This window comes from Neolamprologus brichardi, chromosome 6 (genome assembly GCF_056152115.1).
Source record: "Neolamprologus brichardi isolate AB-2024 chromosome 6, ASM5615211v1, whole genome shotgun sequence".
Classification (NCBI taxonomy): Eukaryota; Metazoa; Chordata; class Actinopteri; order Cichliformes; family Cichlidae; genus Neolamprologus; species Neolamprologus brichardi.
Window position 1 is genome coordinate 4,033,104 of NC_142109.1, and position 24,628 is coordinate 4,057,731.

General features: G+C 41.9%; 1 protein-coding gene across 9 annotated transcripts in view; it reads left to right on the top strand.

The window, feature by feature from the left end:
• The first annotated feature begins 1,951 nt into the window (after positions 1-1,951).
• Positions 1,952-24,628, top strand: part of cacna1ab (calcium voltage-gated channel subunit alpha1 Ab) — a 113,384-nt gene continuing 90,707 nt past the window's right edge. For 5 of the 9 annotated variants that reach the window (XM_087841507.1, XM_087841513.1, XM_087841514.1 and 2 more), the window contains exons 1-2: positions 1,953-2,154; positions 3,764-3,903. In XM_087841507.1, coding sequence (XP_087697633.1) covers positions 1,999-2,154; positions 3,764-3,903 — 296 coding nt within the window. In that variant the 5' untranslated portion in view covers positions 1,953-1,998. Of the gene's footprint in view, positions 2,155-3,763; positions 3,904-24,628 lie in introns of all 9 variants that reach the window. The other 4 variants (XM_087841512.1, XM_087841508.1, XM_087841511.1 and 1 more) reach the window with 1 other exon arrangement.

Sequence of the window (24,628 nt, forward strand, 5' to 3'; positions counted from 1 at the left end):
CTTTCCAGTAGCGCTGCCATTCTCCGCTGTAATTTGGCCAGTGGACTATTATTAAATTGACTACTCACATGATGTTTTCCATGTAGAAGAGAGAGATTTGTGGACTATTGCTGGTGATATTGTTTTGATTTTTGCATCATATAATTAGAACTACGACCAAGAAGAATGCAGCTCCTCTACTGCTCAATAGCGCTCCCGGAGGCTAATAATATAATAGGTGTGAACCCCTTAAAGAGCCATAGTGGGTCTTTTGTCTTTGACCAATATAGCTTTATTTAAAGTACAGCCAGCATACCAGTTCATCAGGTGTACTACCTACCACTACTACCACAGCTAACCAGTGGCTAAATAACTGAACATCTGGCTAAAGCACTTTTTCACCAGTAATAAGATTCAACTTTGGAAATTGTAGTCTGCCTCTTACCGCTGCACCTTTCACAAGTATAGGTGTGTGTGTTGTGTCAGCCAGCCAGCATGTGCCGTGGAGTTCAGTGCCGTCTTGTTAGTGTGTACTCCGTAGACCGACCTGTCTCATCCTCTCACGTCAGCCGTTCGCCTCTTATCCTTCACACACACACACACACTCACACACTGATGCACAGAGGCTGTCCTGCAGGCCATAGTGTCAGTGTCAATGTTGCATCTGGTAAACACGACAATGGGCGCATACTAGCGCGCGCACAGAGAGACAGACACACACATGCAAGCTAACAGGATAATGACTGGACAATTAGGCACAGGCTTGATCTGTCTAGATGTATCCAGTCATCTTAGCCCCTCCAGCAGCCATTACTCAGGCATGGACACACACACACACACACACACACGCAAAGCGCAACCCATTCAAACACACTTGACTGGATGGAGCACTGTGAAAAGCTGGCTGCCCCACCAGGCAACCTTTGTGAGTCAGGCTGTGTGTGTGTGTGTGTGTGTGTGTGTTGTGGTGGGAGTTGGAATTTAACTCTCATGTACTGCTGTAATAAAGTGACCATTTTCGGTTTGAATTTCATAACGTCAGTCACTGTTTCTCTGGCGTTTTCTTCTGCAGAAACAAAACTGTGCAACGTGGTGTGCTGACAAAGCAAATCAATCTCCCCTCGGGCTTTATTGGTTTTCTCTTTCGGCAAACTGATGGGTCTGAGTTTGAAAATGGAATATCGAGAATCGTACACGGAAGTACTGCAGTATTCTCGAGGCATAGCAACATTATTTGGCTTTTTTTATTGTTGTTGTCTCGCGTTCATTGCTGTTCGGTAAAATTAAAGGTTGTTGAAGGTAAAGTTCATGGTGGTCGCACTAGGGTTGTCTTGTTTAAATAAAGTTTAAGTACAATAAATACTATAATAACAGCGTAATGCGCTGCAGTGGCACGTATAAAGGCATGGTAAAATCAACATTAACTGAAGTTCATGTCCAGTTAAGTGTATTTACAAAGACGGTAAACAAGCAGATGAGTCACACGGTGCTTTACAGAAATGGTAACAGACATAAAAATGGACACAAACAAAGGGGAAAAGCTACACTGAAGAGAAGCCCTGCCTTCTATATGATATGTAGCAAAATTCTATATATTTGTATTTCTACTTTATTTATCATAATGTTTTAAACTGTCTTGAGTGCCATCTCCCCTTTTATTGTCATTGCTGTTCTTGTTATTAGTCTTTATTCATTTGAATTATTGCTCCCATCTTTATATTTATTTCTAAATGTTCTTAAATACTACATCTTCTGTTGTAGTATTTAAGAACATTGCAGGACCAAAGAGTTCTACTTGTTTTACTTGTTCCAATACAGCACTGAGATATGCAGATTTACATTTCCTTGGCTGTGTGACATTACAAAGAATAGTGAATATGTAAACAGACATTCAGAGCAACAGAAAGAAAAATGTCACCTGGCAGGCTGGACTTCTTTTCAAATCCATTGTAAAAATGTTTGCAAGTGTCGGTGGCTGGATCTTTGTGGTGTGAATGGTTGCAGTGTTGTGTACTGTATATGAGGCACATGCTTCTTCCTGGTGCTATTGGCTTTAACTCCAGCTGTACTCCGTTTGAATGGATGATTCTCACCACCATCATTGCAAACTGCATCGTCCTGGCTCTGGAACAGCACCTTCCCGATGGAGACAAGACGCCTCTGTCCGAACGACTGGTAACACACATTTTACACACACACACATACACACACATTTAAATGTGGTTCATGTACATGTGCAACATATGCATACATATTCAGTGTGCGCACAGATGGAAGTACATACACATGGAGACCGTTGAGGTACACTGGACACACTGATACCAAATATGCAGAGCTCACTCACACAGGCTAAAAAAAGAAAAGAAAAACAGTACGTTCTCATCATTTTTATCACATCATTTTTTCTGATGTGATCAGGCCTGTGAATTGAACTTTGGAGCAAATTGGTTTCTAACCATGTTGACTGATATTGTTCTCAGCACTTCATAGGTTTACACCGATTAAGTATAACATTATGACTTCCTGCCTAATATTGTTTTGGTCCCTTTTGCTGCCAAAGCAGCCCTGACCCATCAAGGCATGGACTCCACATGACCCTTGAAGCTGTGCTGTGGTATCTGCACCAAGATCCTAGCAACAGATATGTTAAGTCCTTTAAGATGCGAGAAGGGGCCTCCATGGATCAGACTTCTTTGTCCAGCACATCCCAGGAATTTAGATCTAGCGAATTTGGAGGCCAAGTCAATACCTCAAACTCGTTGTTACGCTCCTCAAACCATTCCTGAAGCATTTTTGGTGCATTGTCCTGTTGAACGAGGCCACAGCTATCAGGGAATATCTTTTCCATGAAAAGGTGTACATGGTTTGCAACAATGCTTAGGTAGGTGGTATGTGTCAAAGTAACGTCCATATGGATGACAGGGCCCAGCATGCACAGCAGCCTCTGCTGGCTTGACATCTTACCAGGTAAGCAACACACACCCGGCCATCCATGTGATTTGAAAGACAAAATGATTAATCAGACCAGGCCACCTTCTTCCATTGCTCTGTGGCCCAGTTCTAATCTTTGGTGGTGCTTTCATCAGTGGATAGGTGTCTGCATATGCAGCCCCTTACACAACAAACTGTGATGCTCTGTGTATTCTGACACCGTACTGTCAGGACCGGCATTCACTTTTTGGGGCAATTTGAGCTACAGTAGCTAATCTGTTGTATCTAACAACACTGGCCTTCACTTCCCACATGCATCAATGAGTCTCGGCCACCCACGAGCCTGTTGCTGGTTCACCACTGTTCCTTCCTTGGACTTACTGACCACTGCAGAGCAGGAGCACCCCGCAAGAGCTACAGTTTTGGAGACGCTCTAACCCAGTCTAGCCATCACAGTTTGGCCCTTTTCAAACTGGCTCAAATCCTTATGCTTGCCCATTTTCCTGTTTCTAAGCTCTCCTCAATTTTGGGGACCACATGTTCACTTACTTCCTGATATATCCCACCACTAACAGATGGCATGATGAAGAGATAATCTCTGTTATTCACTTTACCTAACAGTAGGGATAATGTTATGCCCGATTTGTGTAAAGAATTTTTAGGCTGCCATTAAAAACAAAAACCCTAAAGAAAAAAATCTCCTTGACCCTTTTTCTTTTTCTCTCTTACATTTCACTTTTCTATCTGCTCTTCCTTTCTCTTTGTGTTTCTACTCACATAACTACCCATAACTTCATTTTTTATATTCCTTCTCCCATTTTTTCCCTTTCCATCCTTTTCCTCTCCCCTGCAGGAGGAGACAGAGCCCTACTTCATAGCCATCTTCTGTTTCGAGTCTGGAATAAAGATCCTGGCTCTCGGTTTTGCGTTACATAAGGGCTCCTACCTGAGGAACGGCTGGAACGTCATGGACTTTGTAGTTGTCCTCACCGGGTGAGTCCACAGCTCTCGTTTTAGTTTATTTTAGCGATGTTCTTCTAAGTGGGGTTAAGATTAGGTTTTATTTTCTTGTCTGTGTTTGTGCCTGTTTGTGTTTGTATAAGTGGTTCCTAATGTGTACATGCTTTTGGACACTGAAATGTGTAGGCTGTGTTTCCATGGCTACCCATTTCACTCGAGTTCCAAGTTTGGTGGGGTAATCGCATGGTGAGGCTTTGTTAAAATTTGTTCCTCTGGAGTGAATAATTTGGGATATTTGTGTGGGGATTCATACATCTGTAATTAGCCTAAAGTGGACATTTGTCCTGCTGTAATTTTCCTTTCAGTTTAATTTCTGCTTGGGCATTTATCACAAACATAAACATTTCAGCTTTAAAAAAACAGCAGTGGGTCCACATAACGACACTAGTGTCAGCCAATTTCTCTTCATTTTCTAACCTGATGGCCGAGGCTAGATTTACAGTTAGGACAGAAAATGTTGAAATATTGTCTCTGCCAGGCGTTATAACTGAATTTCCAGGTTGTTACATTCAGCTTCCATCTTGAGTCTGACACTCCTCTGCTCTAACTGATTTCATTCGGGCAGGAATTCGATTTTCCCAAATCAATCACTAGAGACCAATATATGCTCTTAAATCTCTTAAGGTTCACCACGTTTTTCCATTTATGTATTGTAGCCATTCCTCAGGAGTGCCAGAATAAACAGTCGTGCATCATTAGATAATTGCTTTAGTCATATCCATGGCGCTGACTGACTAGTCATTGATCCTTCTGCAGCGGTCAATGGACAGGTTGTTCCTCAGCTGACAAACTGGAGTTTCATGAATCAGTCCGCCCAGTCAGATGGAATATGTCAAAGGTCTGGACCTAGACAGGTTTCTGCAAAAGGAAGCTGTGAGCAGCTCATTTAACTCCATTGGAGTCCACATAAAAAATGCATTGTTTTTTTATGGATAGTCAAACTCAAGGAGAACTAGAACCAATGACATGCCAGCTTACTACCTGACTATGACTTAATTGTAAGCTGTTCATATGACTGCGTATTTTTGTGTCCTGCAATGGTATGCATGTTTAATAGGGGACACAAATGGAAGCAAACAAAAGATATCAAAGAGGGTCCGTCACACTTACCTCTAGCTCCATATTGTTATTCTTGGGCTCTATGAATGGAGTCATTCTGTATGGTTTATAGTTTATGGTTCAAAAGAAAACTATTTGATTTTATAATGGGTCTTCGAGCAGCCCTTCAGTTCATCTTCTCTCCACAACAAGATGTTTTAGCTTTTTCCCCAATTCCCTTAAAGAAACTTTCTTCTGATTTGATGCCCCTCCCCCCAAAAAAGATTCAGACATGTGTGGGTGGACCTTGTTAGCCAGAGCTCAGTGCCTGAGATGACCATATTTGTGATATTCTATGACATCATAAATATCCAAGAGTAAAGAAGCCTGAATACTGGCTCTTAACCACGGATGACAAAAACACAAGGCGAGGCACAAGGAGACACACTTTGAACAAGGTAGAGCAGGAGCTGGTAAAGAGACTATCAGACTAAGTAATGAGGGGTATAAGTACAGAAGGAGTTAACAAAGTGAAATCATAGATTGTTGAGCAGACAAAGGTGGGAAATTAAACAACAGAAGTTTACCACAATGAAACAGGATGTGTCTAAAGCCACAGTTACAACTAATGTGGTGGTTAGTACTCCCTCAATCTGTGACATCAACACACTCCCATTAACCATTTATACTGGCACTTGAGGTGTGCTGGACTCACTGCAGTCTTCTAAATAAAACAACAAAACAAAAACCACTGGATCAGTGCTGGTATGGGAATAGATGTTCAAACAGGAAACACCAATCACAGTAGTTTCTTATGTAACATCTCATCTTTACTGACTGTAACATGTGAGAATCTCTGCTCCTGCAGCAGTATATCATTGAAATGCCAGTGAACATAGCCCTGCTCATATTGTCATGTCTCCAACCCAGCTGCATTGTCTTTACATGTATGCCGGCAGGTGGCATGAGTAGCCGTGTGGTTGCTGTGTGATCTAAATATGGCTGCCTAAAAGTGGGTGGGTGGGGGTACAGATGATAACAAGATGTAGAGAGGAGAAATAGGCAAATAACAGATACGCATATACATACACACACTTATTTCAGTGATAGTGTAACAATATTACAGACAACACATCATCAATAATTTTGTGTGTTTGCATCAAGTAGCTTGACTTTGTGTCTTTTCTAATCTCAAACACACTCGCACAGACTCAGCAGAGGTCTGGTTTGACAAGGTGTGTGTGTGTGTTTGTGATCAGGGCCACTCCTCCTCAGTCACTCTTCCTTTAATGAGGACACATACACACATACACGTACACAGGCTGGATCAGAGCGTCCCTGCAGGGAGCAGCAACCAGGGCAAAGTGAAATGTCACTTCTGCAAGAGATGGGGGAGCTGGTTTGTTGTTATGGCAATAGCCAACAGAGTGGTAGCATAGTTTTCTGCATCCTTCTTTCTCTTTTCTTCTGCTATTCCATCTCTATTTAGTTAGCTGAAAGCGCTAGCTGCTGAAGCTAAAACAAGAAGTAGAGAAAATCCCAGCTGGATTTAACTAGAGCTTTAAACTGGTGGCCTTTTACTGCTTGAGGTAGTGTTGTTAGCCCTTCCGCTTTACCCCCATCATCATGTCACTCAGCTTTACAAGATGTTAACTGATGCCATGGGAGCTAAACAGGCAAGCATAAATCGCAGCCAGTCCTCAAGTAAGGTGTGTTCACATGTAGTGATGTTTTTATCACCTCTGCTACCACATAGTGTCTCCAGAGGACTGATGACAAGCCACGCACAATGCAACACTTTTTCAGAAAGTAGCATACTGTAGTTTCTTTTGTTTATCTTTGGCAGATCACAACCAAACTGTCCTGCTGTAGAGAACCGTATTAGAGGTCTCTGGGTTTGTACGGGAATGGAAATACAGGTCCCATCTGATGGGTTCCCTAAAATTTTCTTTTCTTAGAGGAAAAAAAGAGAATTCCAAAAGAGCAGCAAGGAAAATTATAGAATTTATCGGGTTTAAGGGGTATTATAGATATGCTGGATTAACACAGGGGATTTACAGCGTAGTGGATTCACCTACTGATGAGCAGCACAACAGGTTGTTCTTCAACTGTATTCCCCGAAAAAAATAATTAAATGGTTTTGGACTGGGAATACACTCAGTGTGATTTGCTGGGGGGCAGTCTACATGTTCTTGCCTCTGCTGAATTATTTTTACCCCTGGTGGAGATAAATTTCTCCCCAAGTGATTTTTTCTAGAGTGTGAACAACAATAACATCACAAATGGACTTTCACTGACTTTCCTTTGATAGTTAAGCTCAAATGGCAAATGGGAGCTACCTTGAGCCATACCTAACTTTTCATTATGCCACTGAGCACCAATAGATTGTCCCACCATGGAAATTGCAGCTAGATGATTGAAAGAAAACAACAAATGTTCATATTTTACAGCACCATCAAAATTCTAGAAATATAATTACTGAGTCATCATCAGTCAGTTATTTTCCCATGAAGGTGATACGTAAAAGATGGACATCATGTAGGGCTGCTACTTTCTGCTAAGCCTTATATGAAGAGCATTTCAGTAGTACTGTACTGTATTGATGGCTTATTGGCTTTGCCACTGATGGCGAAGCGTTAGAGAAGAGCAACCACCCTGGTAACTTTCATTTAAAGCATGAGTCACAAGTTAGAACTTTTTCTCTGGGATGATCTAAAAAACAGTAAAAGGCAGGAGTCATTTTACGATACAGTCTAATTATTTACTTTGTGTAGTTGTTTTGTTTTTGTCAAATTCCAAAAGCTTGCTGTTTGTCACAGTATATGGACTAGGGGTTGCTTCCTTCCCTGTTCAGTGTTTCGTGCAAGATTTGCACAGATGAACCCTTCACAGAGGTCTGTCACTAAAATAGATAATTTTGTTAGTGTGATAAGGATTTATCCTTCCATCCATTTGATACTGCTCATCCAGGCAGCAGGCTAAGCAGAGAAGCCCAGACCTCCCTCTCCCCAGCCACCTGGGATTCTCTCCAGCATGTCCGGAGTCTGCCCCAGGGTATCCTCCTAATAGGCCATACCCAGAACCCCTAACCCAGTAGGCACCTTGGTGGCATCCTAATCAGATGTTCGAACCACCTCAACTGTCTCCTTTTGATGTGCAGGGAGTAGCAGCTCTACTCTGAGTTCCTTCCTAATAACTGAACGTCTCATCGTATCGCTAAGACTGAGTCCAGCCAACCTCCAGCCTTCAGAGAAAACAAATTTCTCTTGATTTATCCACAATAGTATTCTTTTGGTCATTACCCAAACCATGTGACCGTAGGTAAGGGACATCGACAGATCGACAGGTAAATCACCAGCTTTCCTTATATGATCAGCTCTCTCTTCACCATGACAGACTGGTACAGTGTCAGCATCATTCCAGATGCTGCACTAATCCAACTGTCAATCCCCCAATTTTTGAACAAGACTCTGAGATACATGGAGTCCTCCCCTTTGGTCAGCAACAGCAACTCATCCCTGACCCGGAGTGGGGGACTCCACATTTTCCAGCTGGGGATGATGGCCTCGGACAGATTCTCGTTCCTGCTGCTTCACACTTGGCTGCAAAGCACTCCGGTGTAAGCTGAAAGCCACCATCTGATGAAGCCAACAGAATTATGTTATCTGCAAAAATCAGACAACCCTGGCAAAGTCCAACACCCACCAGAACTGAGTCTTACTATGGCCAGCAATATAGATCGGAAACACCACCCCAGTCTGCCAGTCCAAAGGCGCCATTTCAATGTTATGTTGCTGAGGTGTGTCAACCAAGACAGCTCTACAACATCCATAACTTTAAAGAATTCAGGGGAAACCTCATCCACCCCAACCACCAAAGGGTTGTTGAAATACCTCAGTGACCTCAACCCAAGTGATGGATGGGTCGTGCCAGTCGTCCCCAGAGTCTGCTTCCTCTACTAAAGCAGAATTTTGTGGAGAATTGTGGAGATCCTTGCTCCTTCCACCAGAGTCACCTGACAGTTTGCTAGATTCTCTTGTTCTGTGGTCTCAGTGCCCTCCCACACGTGTTTTTACTTCAGCTACTGCCATACCCACACTCTGCTTGACCTGTCAGAACCTGTAAGTCCCAAGCTGATAGGACTCCTTCAGCTTGATGGCTCCCTTCACCTCCGATGTCTACCATTTGGTTCAGAAATTACCACTGCAACAGGTATCAATCACCTTGCAGCCAAAGCCGTCATGATAAATATTTAGGTTAAGTTTCAAGCCTGGTCAAACTGTTATTTAGGGGTTTTTTTTATTTGGTTTTCACAAATTACAACCTGATCGCAGGTGACATCAGTAGCTTCAGTAATTTGTGAAAACATTTTTGCCCTTTTATAACACCTTTTAATATGCTAAGAGGCTAAATATTTTAATAATTGTAAAGTTGTAGCACTAATTGGGTGGGGAAGAACACAATGTAAAAGAAAGTGATTTTTTTGGTTTGTTTTGGATTACTTTGAATTGTTGTCTCGTTAGTGAAATGAGCAATTTGAGATCCAGGGAAAACATGAGCAACCTTGTGCCTGCCTATCTTTTAATGTGATTGCATACATTCAGAATTGTGTTGTGTTGAAAGTGATACATAAATGAGCCTGCCCATTCAGACATGAAGCTGACACATTCAGATGTCTCCGATTAATCAAAGAAGGGTTTTACTTTAAAATTAAAATCATTAGCTGAGTATGCACATATTGGCTTTTTACATCCAAGTGCCATCTCACATCATAACAGAACCAACGGTTAGTGCTTCATAGCTGCCATGTTTACATGCAACTTTAAATACAGCTTTAAACTGCAGTCACTGAAATTCAACACGTCCTGCAGCATTCTGCGTGGATGGATGGATAGATGCAGTAAATGGATAGATGTAGATATGGGTAGAGCGAGAGAAGCAAAGTGAGCCCTCTGAGAGCAATGAAGCCCCTTGCCAGAGTAGCAGTAGAGTACTACTGCAGCTAGAGAGCAGAGGGAGGGAAAAAGGAGGAGGAGGTGGAAGTAGAAGACACGTGACATTGTTTCTCTATTCCCCTGGGCTCTGGATAACAGGACAGAAAAAGAATACAAGATGGGCTTGGCTGTTAAAGAAGGCGTGAGAAGGATGGAGAGCAGAGAAGAGTTTAGAGCAAGAGGAGGGAGACCACAGGAAGCAAGGAAAAGTGATGGCTGGGGGGACAGCGGCAGTGAAAGTGATGTATGGAGAATGAGAGAGAGGTTTGGAAGAGGAATGGGAGGAGGAGGGAAGTCAAAGATGGAGATGGAACAAGGGGGGAGGGGGGAGAAAGAGAGAGGGAAATGAGAAATGCCAAGAGGAGCGCGCTGAGAGAGGGAATGAATGTGTGTGTGTAAGCGCTGCAGTAACCTGCTTTTCCCTGCTCCCTACGATCAATCACTCGCCACAGCCTATATAACACACTCTGCTTGTAGCTTATGGTGCATACACACACATAGACACTGTATGTAGACACACACAATTACGCACAATTACTATGCTTGGCCTATGTTGCCAAGTGTAATCATACTTCAAGCCACTATGTATATTTTACTCTGAAATCAACCTTCTGTAGTCTTCCTATGTGTGAACGCTATATCTGTGCCATTTGAGGGTTAATATGTGGTCTTCCCTTTTGTACAGTGTAGCAGTGCTGCCTCAGGAGCTCTGACCACTGTCTTATTTATTGCAAAACACGTAAATTTGTCATTGAATCATGAGTAATACACCGCAGCAAAGTCTTGAATTTCCATTTTCTCTAGCTACTGGTCACCACCTGGTTTCTAGGCCTAGGTGTGACTGAGGCCTGGTACTACCATTGCTGATATCGGGACAAACAAAGATGCCAGTGAGATATCAAAGAAGTCACATGTCTGTGATCAAAAATAACATCAGATCTACAAGAGGATCTACAAGGTTTTACAGTGTTTAACACTGCACCATGCACCTCTTTGTGACTGATTTCCCCAACCGCTAAAAGCCACCTACAACCACTGACCAGCCAGTTGGGGAATACTAATTTTTCCCTAGCAACTGATAGTTGCCAGGTAGTCATTAAGCAGCCTCCAGGCTGATCTGACTGGTCTTAGATGAACTAAGATTAAATGTCCTATTCTGTGAATATTGATATTTAAGAATATAGATGCATATTGAATATTATCCATCCATCCATCTTCTTCTGCTTATCCGAGGCCGGGTTGCGGGTCAGCAGCCCAAGCAGAGAAGCCCAGACCTTCCTTTCCCCAGCCACCTCATCCAGCTTATCCGGGGGAACACCACGGTGTTCCCAGGCCAGCCGAGAGATATAATCTCTCCAGCGTGTCCTGGGTCTGCCCCGGGGCCTCCTCCCGGTGGGACATGCCCGGAAAACCTTGCCCAGGAGGCACCCAGGGGGCATCCTTGTCAGATGCCCGAACCACCTCAACTAGCTCCTTTCGATGTGGAGGAGCAGCGGCTCTACTCTGAGCCCCTCCCGAATGGCCGAACTTCTCACCCTATCTCTAAGGCAGAGGCTTGCCACCCGTCGGAGGAAACCCATTTCCGCCACTTGTATCCGCAATCTCGTTCTTTCGGTCACTACCCACAGCTCGTGACCATAGGTGAGGGTAAGGGCGTAGATCGACCGGTAAATTGAGAGCTTCGCTTTTACACTCGGCTCTCTCTTCACCACAACAGACCGGTACAGCATCACCGCAGCCGCTGCACCAATCCGTCTGTCGATCTCCCGCTCCCTTCTCCCATCATCAAGACCCCGAGATACTTAAACTCCTCCACTTGGGGCAGGGTCTTTTTTTTACAGCGCATTGTGTTCTGCATCCTGATTGGCTGTAGACCACTGTCAATCAATCTCGTGCCGTGTCTCCTGTACAGTGCAGAATGCATCCAGCTTGTCAAATTTACATAAATCTTCGATCGCTAGCAGTGTGACTCTGAAGTGCTGCACTGTGTGTTTGTAAGTTTTCTTCCCAACAAACACAACAATGTCGACAAAACGTTTTGCACCATCAAAGGCAACCGCGGGTGAAGTGTGAAAATGTCGATGCATGTCTGAGAAAAGTGTATAAAGTGTGTAGTGAGGGATTTTACAGCCTTAACCTCCTAGGACCTGGCGTCCACATATGTGGACATCACATTTTGTGTTATTTAGACCAAAATAATAAATTTTCTCTACAAGGGCCTGATATCCACTTACAAGGACATTATACGGCTACTGTTCTATCACAATTTTAAACAAATATTTTTCTTAAAAACAAAAATAAGGTAAAAAAAAAAATCTGGTAATTCTCTGTTTTTACATTTATCGGGCCCCAATATGCCCAAATATCAAAGGGAAATTAAAAATGCATACTGTGGAAGAGTTCGGGTCTTAGGAGGTTAAAACATCTATAATAATTGTAAAAATAAAGTTGGCTACTTCGCAGATTTCACCTGTCGCGGGTTATTTTTGGAACATAACTCCCACGATAAATGAGGGATGAAGAATATTCATATTCTTGTCTAAAATAAAGCATGTATATCACTATACATACACAAAATGTAAATACAGTAAACCATATAAACTACTAAATGTCTAGAAGTGTCTCTCATGGTGCCCAGAAGATGAACCCTGTCCATTTTACATCATTTTCTTCACTTTTTCTTCAGTGCTAATCAATGCCAGGCCAATATTGAAATTTTGCAGGAAAGATAACTAGTAAGTTGTTCTAACATTATGGTGGTTACCTTCACTGTGCAGTGGCCAGTATTTTTGGCTTTAATAAATCCAGCTCATCCAACAATGCAATATTAACTCATGTAACACACAGTGCAGCATCTGGGGTACACAAATAAGGCTTCAGACTTTTAGTTTAGTTTCAATTTTTAGTGTTACTACTGTCACTCTCTTTCTTTCTCACTTTTTATCTCCTCTATTGGTTTCTGGGAGAGTGTGTGCTTGTGCTGTGTGAGTCGTGACTGAGAAGGCTTCTGCCACTGTGTCGTGAAGTGTGTGTGTCTGCCTGTGTGCATGCACGTGTGCTGACTTCATTCTTGGCGAACACACTGGTGAGACAGATACTTGATGAGGACAAGAATTAATGAGAGGAAGAAAAGAGGAGCAGGAGCGCGCACACACACACACACACACACACACACACACACACACACACACACACACACTCACACACACACACACAGTGACTAGTGTATTTAGTATTCAAGGATGACAGTCCATTGATTTTTAGTACTGTGACGTCACAAAGTAATTTAATCATTTATAGTAGAGTCTGGGCCAGTCAGTCAATGAGAGGACACCATATATGCCCCTGTGATTCTCCTAATGGATGGTCACAGACACAATGTTAAATATAAACCTCGCTCATTCTTCAGCCAGGTATATTTTTTTTGCATGTGCAGTCTCATTGGCTTTCATTATAAGGCAAAGTTATTGTTAAGGATTTATCTTTTATTAAAATGCATACATCATAGCTTATACCTCTTTTTACAAGGACAGGGCACCGACTCTAGAACTGGCTGGCATTCCCACTGATAAAACAACTGGCACTGGTACTTCACAAAAGGGACAAAACTTGACACCACGTACATCTGTAGCCATGGAAGCGGCTAGCATAAGAAAACAACATTTTCTTTCGTTTCTTTTTCCTACAGAACTTCTTTCTCTAATTTGTTGCAATTTTGGCTGGATTTAGAAAAACACTAAGAACTAGAACCTGATGTTGCAGCAGCACAGGTACTAATACCTGGTTTACAGTGTACTAGTGACAGTTGTAGAGATCAGCGTGGTAGTGAATCGGTTGTTCACAGTTGCTGTACAGAGCTTTTACATTCTGTTGCTGTCTGGTGCCACCTGAGGCATTGTTAAGCATTTGTGGAATAACTGGTAATGTCTTGTTCATGTTTGTGGTCTTGCTGGTTCTTTAACTTTACCACAAAGAAGACAGAAACCGTAATATGCAAAGAACTTATTTACACCAAAATGAAGCGATTGGGTGATGACAAAGACAAAACTGTCCCCTGTTTGTGATTCTCAGCTGCTCAACTGTGCTTCTTTGATCTTTGTTTGAATGATGTGAACTTCGTTCTCTTCTTTGTGAAGTCAGCTATGGCCGTTCCCTTTCCTGGTTAAGCAGTACCCAGTCAACTAGGCATTTGTTAAATTCCCATAATCCTTTTCTCTGTCAGAGAAATAGACAAATAGACACCAGTGCAGAAATGTACAATCATGCTAATGATGCTATACTGTTATCATGACATACAGAGAGTTAAATGAGTTTACCTATCTACAGCGTAAACATATGATTAAAACCATAAAAAGATAGACTGCACAAAATAGACATGAACATTTTGGAAAAATATCACATCTCAATGGTGTTAAAAAAATCGTGCATTACCTGACACATATCTATATTGATATGGGTCAGGTAATGCAATGAAAGGATGCCACATCATTTGATTGACCTACAAAAGGCTGAATTCAAAGACAGAAGTGATGAAATGAGCAGTAAGCTAGTCCATTTTACCAAAATTTTATTGCAGCAACTGAAAATGGTACTCAGTACTTTGTATGACCTCCACGTGTTTGATGTCTGACAACATCGGGGTATTCTCCTAATGGATGGTGTCCTGGGGGATCTCCTTCCAGATATGGACCAGGGAATCACTGCGCTCCTGGAGAGTATGAGATGCAATCTGGCGGTGTCAGATGGACTGAAACGCATTGCCTATTGGATTTAGGTCAGGCAAGTGTGCGGGCTAGTCAATGGTATCAATTAATTTATCATCCGGCAATTGCCTGCATTGTTACCAGGAGGAACCCAGGACCCAGTGCACCAGTGTAGAGTTTGACAGTGAGTCCAAGGACTTCATCCTGATGCCTGCTGTTGCCTAGCCTGTAGATGTCTGTGTCCCCCCAGACCATCACTGACCTACCACCAAACCATACATGCTGAACGATGTTACAGGCAGCATGACATTCTCCACGGCTTCTCCAGACTCTTTCACGTCTGTCACATGTGCTCAGGGTGAACCTGTTCTTATCTGTGAAAAGCACAGGGTGCCAGTGGTGGAGCTGCCAATCAAGCTCCACTGTGCCAGGCAGTGAGCACAGAGCCCACTAGAGGATGTAAGATGCTCAAGCCACCCTCATGAAGTCTGTTTCTGATTGTTTTGTCGGAGACATTAACAATAATGGCCTGCTGGTGGTCATTTTGTAGCTTTGGCAGTGCTCATCCTGTTCCTCCTTGGTTCTGGTCTCTGTCCTGCTGATGTGTTAAGGACCTTTTACTGTCCTTTCCAGCTCTCCTCTATGGAATCTCCTCCATGCTCTTGAGACTGTGCTGGGAGACAACAGACCTTCTGGCAATGGCACTGTGGTGTGATTGAGATATGCGGGTGTGTTGTTTTGAGCCATTTTATTTACTGCAGCTGCAGCTCACAAGCTACCAGCCGCACATGCAGGTGCGTCCGCACGGCACCGCCGACCACACCTCAACACAAGGACCCATTGATGTGCCATTTTGAAGGAGCTGAACTACCTGTGCAACCTATGTAGGATCCAAGTATCACCTCATGTTACCAGCAGTGACACTGACCCTAACCAAATACAAAATTAGTGAAAGGAAGTCAGAAAAGATGAGAAGAGAGAAAATCTCAGTGTCCTCCACCTGTGAAACCATTCCTGTTTTGGGGGTTGTCTCATTGTTGCCCCTTTAGTGCAGCTGTTGTTAACTTCATGAACCTCAAAACAGCTGAAACTGATTAACAATCCCCTCTGCTACTTAACTGACCAGATCAAGTTTAACCCACAAGTTTAACTGACTTGATGCTATGCTGGATGTTCCTTTATTTATTTATTCATTTTTCTTTTTTGAGCAGTGTATGCTGGATCTACAAATCACTGAAAAGGCTACGTGCTGCTCTTGAATACAGCAAAATTAAACATCATTAAGTAAACTATAAGCGATTGTCCCTGCTATTAAAGCTCCCAATTTAGCATACCATGCTTAAGATTAAAACCGTCTTTCTCTTTCTCATAAAAATGTGCAAGAACACACTGTACATTTGAGAAATAGAATCTGAGAGGTTTGGAGCATTTCTCCCCATCTTAGTAGGTAAAGATGCTCTATTGAGTCACTGGTGTATTTGGCAGTGACACCAAATTACCTCAGAACCCAAGACGGAGAGTAACAGAAAACTCTGACTCACTGCAGGGAAAACTGAGCTCACTTTTGTGTCAGAAACAGGACAGATGAGATGAAACCAGTCTTCATAAAAATGGTTCTCGGCCGTATCGACTCGGGCCCTACGAGTTATGAATAGCTCCTTCTGTTTGCATGTAATGCTGGCTAACTTTAATGTGAAGCATGCCACGTTACAGTAACATTACAGCAGCAAATCAAAATGTAATCAAATATTAAGAAGCGGTACACAGGGGTGTCACAGTGGGTACAGAACAACTGCATTAACAACTGAGAGAGGGATTTAAGTCCAACAAGGAGAGAAAAACGAGGTCAGAGACGGAGCGCGTACTTTTTGAAAGTTGTCTTGTTGCCACCACTTCCATTATCATTATTGGTCTGCAGTCATTTACAGGCTCATCTCTCCCCTATACGTTCTCCCATACACTCAAGCACTGTCCCCTGCAGGTTATCTGCCGCAACCCACAGAACAAGAAGGACAAAAAATAGATGTAAGGTTGTACAGTGATTGTAGTGGCCACATATCTGATGATACTCACTCAGCTGTTCTTGTTCAAAAGTAATGGCATTGAGTTACATTATGAGCTTGACTGTATTCACTGGAAAAACAGCAGCATTGGCTCCTGGTTTAAAGCAATAAATAAACCAATATTGAAGTAGGTGGAAGAAAATAGGGTGGACAGGTGGTTCTTAAGGGACGCGCTATTGGGGTGGAGAAACAATCTTATTTTAAGTGCCGCTCTGGAGAGCAGTTTTGGGTCTGCCTTCTTGGTAAATGCACAACAGAGCTGTATTAAAATCTGTTTTTGTGGTTTGAGGAAAACACTACTGATCAGCCTGCCATTTACCATACAACTGCACAATGAAGTAGTCTTTCAAACAAAGCTGCTGCTTCAGTGTGCAGTGCTTTGTGTTCACCCACACACCCTCGTGAACGAAAATAGAGTTACAGACAGAAACACACACCCACAGACACACAATGTGAGGGCAGCAGAGTGTTAAAGGTAAGCCAGTAATTGTCGTTCATCATACACACAGAGTTAACAAGCATGTCTGTCCCGAATTCTTTAGCCTAAAGTGTCCTTTTCCAAGATATGCAATCACCGTCTCTAACCTCTGACCTCTGATCACACTGAGATTTTCTCCATCACAGGATCAAATATTTTAGGTGACCTCTTTTGGCAATCCTTCTCACACCTTAGCAGCAATTTGTGTACAATAATTCTTAACAGCACGTTTTTAATCATTTCCTTACTCTGATGTGATTTAATCATACCAAAATTGAAAGGTTCTTTTTTATTTTCATGACTATTTACATTGTAGATTCTCATTGAAGGCATCAAAACTATGACTGAACTCATATGGAATTATGTAGTAAACAAAGTGTGAAATAACTCAAAACATCTTTTAGATTTTAGATTCTTCTTTGCTTTGATCACTGCCTTTGCACACTCTTGGCATTCTCTTGATGAGCTTCATGAGGTCGTCACCTGAAATGGTTTTCCAACAGTCTTGAAGGAGTTCCCAGAGATGCTGAGCACTTGGTGGCCCTTTTGTCTTCACTCTGCATCCATTTCTTCCCAAATCGTCTGGATTGGGTTTTGGTCAGGTGACTGTGGAGGCCAGGCCATGTGGTGCAGCACACCGTCACTCTCCTTCTTTGTCAAGTAACCCTAACACAGCCTGGAGGTGTGTTTGGGGTCATTGTCCTGTTGAAAAATAAATCATGGTCCAACTAAACGCAAACCAGATGGGATGGCATGTGGCTGCAGGATGCTGTGGTAGCCATGCTGGTTCAGTGTGCCTTGAGTTTTGAATAAATCCCCAACATGTCACCAGCAAAGCACCCCCACACCATCACACCTCCTTCTCCATGCTTTACGGTGAGAACCATGCATGTAGAGACCATCCATTCACCTTTTCTGCATCGCACAAAGACACAGGTGGAACCAAAGATCTCAAATTTGGACTCATCAGACCAAAGCACAGATTTCCACTGGTCTAATGTCCACTCTTTGTGTTTCTTGGCCCAAACAAATCTCTTCTGCTTGTTGTGTTTCCTTAGATTTCTTAGCAGCTTTTTGACCATAAAGTCCTGATTCACACAGTTGTCCTCTAAACAGCTGATGTAGACATGTGTCTGCTACTGGAACTGTGTGGCATTTATTTGGGCTTTAATCTGAGTGGCTGTTAACTTGCAATTTCTGAGGCTGGTGATTCAGATGAATTTATCCTGAGCAGCAGTGACTCTTGGTCTTCCTTTCCTGGGGCGGTCCTCATGCTCGCCAGTTTTGTTGTAGCACTTGATTTTTTGCAACTGCACTTGTGGACACAATCAAAGCTTTAACAATTTTCTGGACTGACTGACCTTCAGTTCTTAAAGTACTGATGGACTGTTGTTTCTCTGTGCTTAGCTGGTTCTTACCATGATATGAATTCTAACAGTTGTTAAACACGGCTGTCAGCTGTGTACCAACTTGCAGTTGCCTCTGATCTCCACTGCTGCTTTAAAATGATAACCCTTCAACTTGAACTTTATTTTGGACTAGACTGGCCAATTGTATGGCAATAACCAGAGATAGATTAGGGTGAGTGGTGAATAACGATTGTGTTGATGTACCAATATCAGACTAATGGCTTTTTGAACAGCTAATGTTATCCTCACTAAAAGCTGTCAGCTGCACAGCTAGCTTAAACATTGTATTCTCAAAGAAACGCTCTTCCTCAGATGTCCTACAGTAGAACTTCCTGTTAGTTGTCTAACCTTCTGGGATGACTCCACATGCACAACCTGGTGAATGTTCAAAATTCAAGGGACATGCTCCCTGCAGGACTTCTGGGTGCTATCTGAGCAACTGTCATTGGATCTAGTTCGGACTCCTAGCCAGCGACGCAGTTTTGCATCTCTGTACTTTGTTTATGCATTGGCAGTGTCATATTAGAAGTTCTAATACTGATGTCATTTTGAGTGGATAATTTGCTGGTTTTGTCTGACAGACTTGCTGCAAAACTGTGATACTTTTTTTCTTTCTTTGCAACTTGGTTACAACCCATCCTTTCACACTGTATATAGTCATGCAAATGCAATGATATTGATGAACCTTGTTGGATGGAGTGAATTAGAGTCAGGCAATTCACAGTGGGCAGCATAATTATACATGTTGGGAATTTTGGCTGCAAAAACTCCAGAAATCAAACATGCTGTAAACACAAACGTTCGAGAACATTACATGCACACAAGTGTCCAACAACACACTGAAAGGAAAGACACACGCTAACAAGGACAGAGAAGTCCAGACGTCGTGTCCTTGTGAAGTCCAGCAGTCATGCTGGCAAGAGACGGAGGAACAGGTGGGCAAATCAGCCGGTCCGGCAGAGATCGAGGGAACAAGGGAGAGAGGTGAATGGAAAAACTGAAGATTAGAGCCATGGAAAAGATTGTGTGAGGAGGAGAAAGGCAACAGGCATGTCCCAATATAATTAAAGGACAGAGGAATGAAATGAAGGTTGCAGAAGAACTGACAACCAGTGACTCTACTTGACAATTAGATTACACAGAAAATTAGAAAATTTAAAAATACAACATATAGGAAAGTTAAACTTCTAGTGACACAACTACCTTTTGTACCTACTAAAGAAAATATTCTGCAAATGTTCCCAGCATTCATTAAAAGAATACTGCCCACTGATATAAGAAAATTGCCTCTCCTAATTACTTGAAAACCAGACATTAAGTTGGCCAGACAGGTCAGAAAAGCACAGCATACATTTTAATAAAACACAGGTGACCAGGGGAAAGAATGATTCATTCCTCTTTATGACCTCCTTAATTTGTCCTTTTCCTTCCTCTATACGTGAAGTTAAAGTAGAAAAAAGGAGGAGAGAGGAGAAAAAAACTGAAGAGAACAGAGGAAAGGTGGTGGGAAGGAGTGAGTTTGGGTGGGGATAGAAGGAGGGAGTCCATCAGCTGAGTGTTAGTAGTCTGCTGAGATCAGCAATAACGCTAGAGTGAGAAAATTAACCGAGGGAAAGCAAGAGGAAGGGGGCGACGAGGGTGGAGAATGTGGTGAGAATGAGTGCTTCTGTCCTGCTGCTGCCAATGAAAGCTTCAGCTATGAGGAGACGGAGAGAAGTGGACAAAAAACAGAGAAGAATGAAATGAGGAAAAAACAAACCAGTTGTTTGATTGAAAATATAAATACTGTACTGCATCATGACTGTTCCACAAACAAATTGTAAATGAACAGCACGCTACAAAACATGTTCAGTCATCTCATTGTTTATTCTTCATTATCTGTTGGAATTCATTGGAAGCACTGGCTAACCCTTAGGTTGTAATGCATCATTATTATTGTATATTGTGATATTGCTTCTGCTTACAAAAAGCTTGTGTCCATTCAGCCAATCTGGATTGTATTTTCCTAAATATGAGGCCACATTTCTAGCTTCTAAACATAAAGTAATTGCAGAAAACTAATTTTCAACCAGAGCACAAGTTATTGTTTGTCCCTAAAAGTACACTGAGGAAATGTATTATTTGTAATAATGCATTTGGCCCACATACAGTACTGTGCAAAAACTTTAGGATAATTAAGATGTTTGGCTTCATGCTATCATAATCCAGTTAGGTAGGAATCATGATGATCATGACAGCACCACCAATCACTTCAGCCGAAAACATTGAATCATTCTGGGTTTAAATGAAGCCATTGAAACAACTAAGATGGCTTTAATTCACAGAAGAACTGAGGAAAACTCTCTGACATGTTGTCTTTTTAAAGGATCTTTCTTTACTACTAAATACATTAGAAAAGCTTTTAAAAGAAAAGCAAAGAATTAGCGCTGTGCTGTATCTAAGTTTAGATTAGTATCAATGAAAGCAGCATTTATTGGATTTATAAGACACATGATGCAATTTGAATATCTGTTACATTAGGTTCAAACACATCCCTTAAATATGTATCTGTGTATATTGTCCACTACATGTGTGAATATGTGTGGAGGGTTTAATGGTTGAGGGCTCAGTGGGAGACACTAAGGGGACAGGAGTTCACACTGTGATGACACATGGCACTCCTACACTCTTTCCACACAAGGCACACATGGGCTATGTGCAATTCATTTACATAGACATACACATGCACACAAACACAGCACAGCTAATGCACGTGTGACTGGCTGGAACCTGTCCAAGGCTCTTTCGTGTTGTCTGTGTGTGTTTAAACATGCAGCACACGTGGCTTTTGCACACAGACCATGTTGTGTATACGCTGATAACATTTAACATTGTATGCTTCTACATACAGATAGCTGTATGAGCCTGCATCACATACACACATGTATTGACACTGTAAGTTTTCAGTAAAATGTGATGTGCAAACATTCATTTAACATTCAGTAAAACTGTGCACTGTGGTCAACACATTTCAGAAGGCACAACCTTTATTCTGAAGGCAGTCTCCATTTCCAGTTTGTGTTGCACTATTGATATTTCTCAATACTCAAGTCTGTACTTGCATTCTTGGTAGTTCGTATTTCACATGGCAGTCTGGACTCAAGATGATTATTGGATAAAAATAAAATCAGGTCTGATGCTTTTATTTTCATTTTAGTTGACACCCAAAACAGTAGACGTGGTGGTGTGGTGTTTGGGGGGAAAAAATGAATAAATGTTAAAAACACAAGTTAATCATTTCTGGAGCAGTCTTCAGGATGTCCATGTATCAACATGCTGCTCCAGATGTTTCTGCTTTTTCCTCCTGGATTAAAATATCTTTAATGTTAGATTTGATTCAGAATAAGCTGTTAAAATAAGAACAGCACATTTGTACATCAGGGAATAAAGTGAGACATTCAATTCCAAATATACTGACAGCTCTCCAGTGGGACATTAAAGTTAAATATGAAACTTAACTTTAATCTCAGCCTAACTGATTTGATCGGGAACAAATAAAACACTAAAATAAGCCAAACAAACCGTTAGAAATTATCTTTATAAATCGTGTTTTGTGTTTAACCTCTACTGAGTAGCAAAAGCACACAAGGTTTTTGAAAACGATGAGCCTCAACCTCCCCATCACCTCTGGAAACCTCGGAGCACTTTCACTAATAGGCAATAAATCGAGCAGATATTTGAAGTTTACACATCTACATTCTTCCCTGAAAATATTAAAAATATATATTTTTGTGTCACAGAAACAGTAATATTTAAAACTTTACTTACAGCCTTAGCTGCTCTCTTCCATTATTTCTTCTTTTGAGTTTCAGATGAAATGCATTCTGGGATACTTGACTTCACCAAGTCCACGCAAGTCACCACCAATGAACACTCAATAGAATAAGTGACTAGGGCAACTGGCTAATGGCCTAATCAATTGCAAGAATGTTTTTTAATGTTTTTTGTTTTTTTAACCTGTGACCGTTGGTTACAAACTGGTTGCCAACTGGTTGCCAACTGGTTGCCAACTCGTCTCTGCCTCTATGACTTTTGACCCTAAACTTCCACTGGTCCAAAATGGCAGACAAGTTAGGATCATTTTTGAATTATTCAGTTAAAATAAGCTTGGTTGTTAATGTAATATCATATTCATCTTTTTTAATTACTGTATGATTTCATTCTGTAGAACTCAGCTAATCAGGTACTGCTTTGTACTGATGCAAAGTTTGGCGTGGCAGGTCACCTTTGGAACCAGCCTCAAGTAGCCATTAAAGGAACTGAAGTTTTTGTCATGTCCATGTTACAGTGGCTTAATTTTAATGTGAATCACATTATTTTATGTGTGCAACTTACAGTTATATCTCAGCCCAATCGAGAAGAAACACAGGGATACACATACTAGTCTGTTGATATGGCAACTACCACTTTGGGTTATCACGCCCCATTTGCTAGTTAACTGCTTGCCTAGCTAAATTCTTATAAAGGTGGATCCAATTAAAACAGTAGAAACCACACAGAGAACCTCTGTATAAGTACAAGTAGGGTCTTATTTTTTAAATTTTGGTAATTAGATGTCTTTTGTAAAAACCTCAAACACTTAAGACAAAGACATGATCAGAGAAAGTCCTGTGCCCAAACTGCAGCTTGGGGTTTTGCCAGTTCTGGCCAAGACTGGTACACATCCAAGGTAATTAGTAAAGGCTTTAAATCAACTGCAAGACCTATAAGTAACCATTGAAAATTCTAAAATACGTGCACAAAATATCAGAAGTAATGGATGTATGGATAATTTTTTCTGTTTTATCTCATGGAAATAATAGTTGCTTCTTAGCTGTGTCTAACAAAAAGGTTAAAAACTGTTGACAGGAAGACCAATTAGTGAAATCAAGATCCAAGTCTACAAAGAGGTTTGGCTGGTTTTCATTTGCATAAATAATAACATCTATGTTATGTGTGATTGTGTGGGATGTCTGATGTTTGTACAATACAGCCATTTCAGAATAAAGCAGAAGCAGAGAAAGTGGATCATCCATTCTACCTGGGCTTCATTCATCACTGTCACCTGATCATGCATTGTGTATGCACACACACGTGTCTGATATGTGTGTCTGTGTTTCCATGCAGTAAAACAATGCGCCGGTAAGCATCAGTCTGCATGCAAAGAAGCTGCTCTTGCATTGTGTGCTGTGTTCCTGTCAGCAGGCTCAGGATCTGCGGTTAGAACGGGGGAGCTGCAGGGGCAGCAGGGTAGGTGAGGGTTATGTGTGTAAGTGTATGTGGGTGGGAGATGCGGGTGTTTGGAGGGGTTGGAAAATCAATCGCTGGGAGACCCACTTCCCATCCCCGTTTCTGCGGCAATGCCAAGATTCCATCAATGAGCATGGGCTGCGTTTCCCTGGCAACGCTTATGAATGAGAGCAGGTCGGTAACTGTGGAGACTAAGCGAAGAGAGGAATTGCCAGTTGCCATGGCAATGCCATGAACAGGGATAGACCGAGCAGAGTGAAGGTGGCGAGTGACCTCTGAGATCTTAATCAGTGCCATCAATCATCATCATCAAAGCGCTGTTCCTCGGCGGGACAGCAGCAAACAGAAGCCTCGTGTTGCAGCAGGTCTTGGACCTTGATTTGATACTTTGATACTTAGGATAGTTCGCATGTTATTCTCTGAACAGTACCAGAGAATTGTAAAGAAATTTGGGGATATGAAATCAATCTTTAACATGCAAAAAGAAGTTATAATTACATGATTAAAATAATGTTGAAACAACAGCACACCAGGCTTACAATACTTATACAGGACATTCCAGTTAACCTTTAAACCTGCTGCCATCAAAATAACGACTAAACGCTGGAAGGGACACTCGTGACGTTTAGTGTTTATCTTATTTGCGTCCACCTTTTATGAAAGGCGCGTGTAGCTACTGTTCATTTGAAAAGGCCTATTTTGAAACCTCAGTTTGAGCACCCTACAGGGTGTTTTTTAAGCTAAA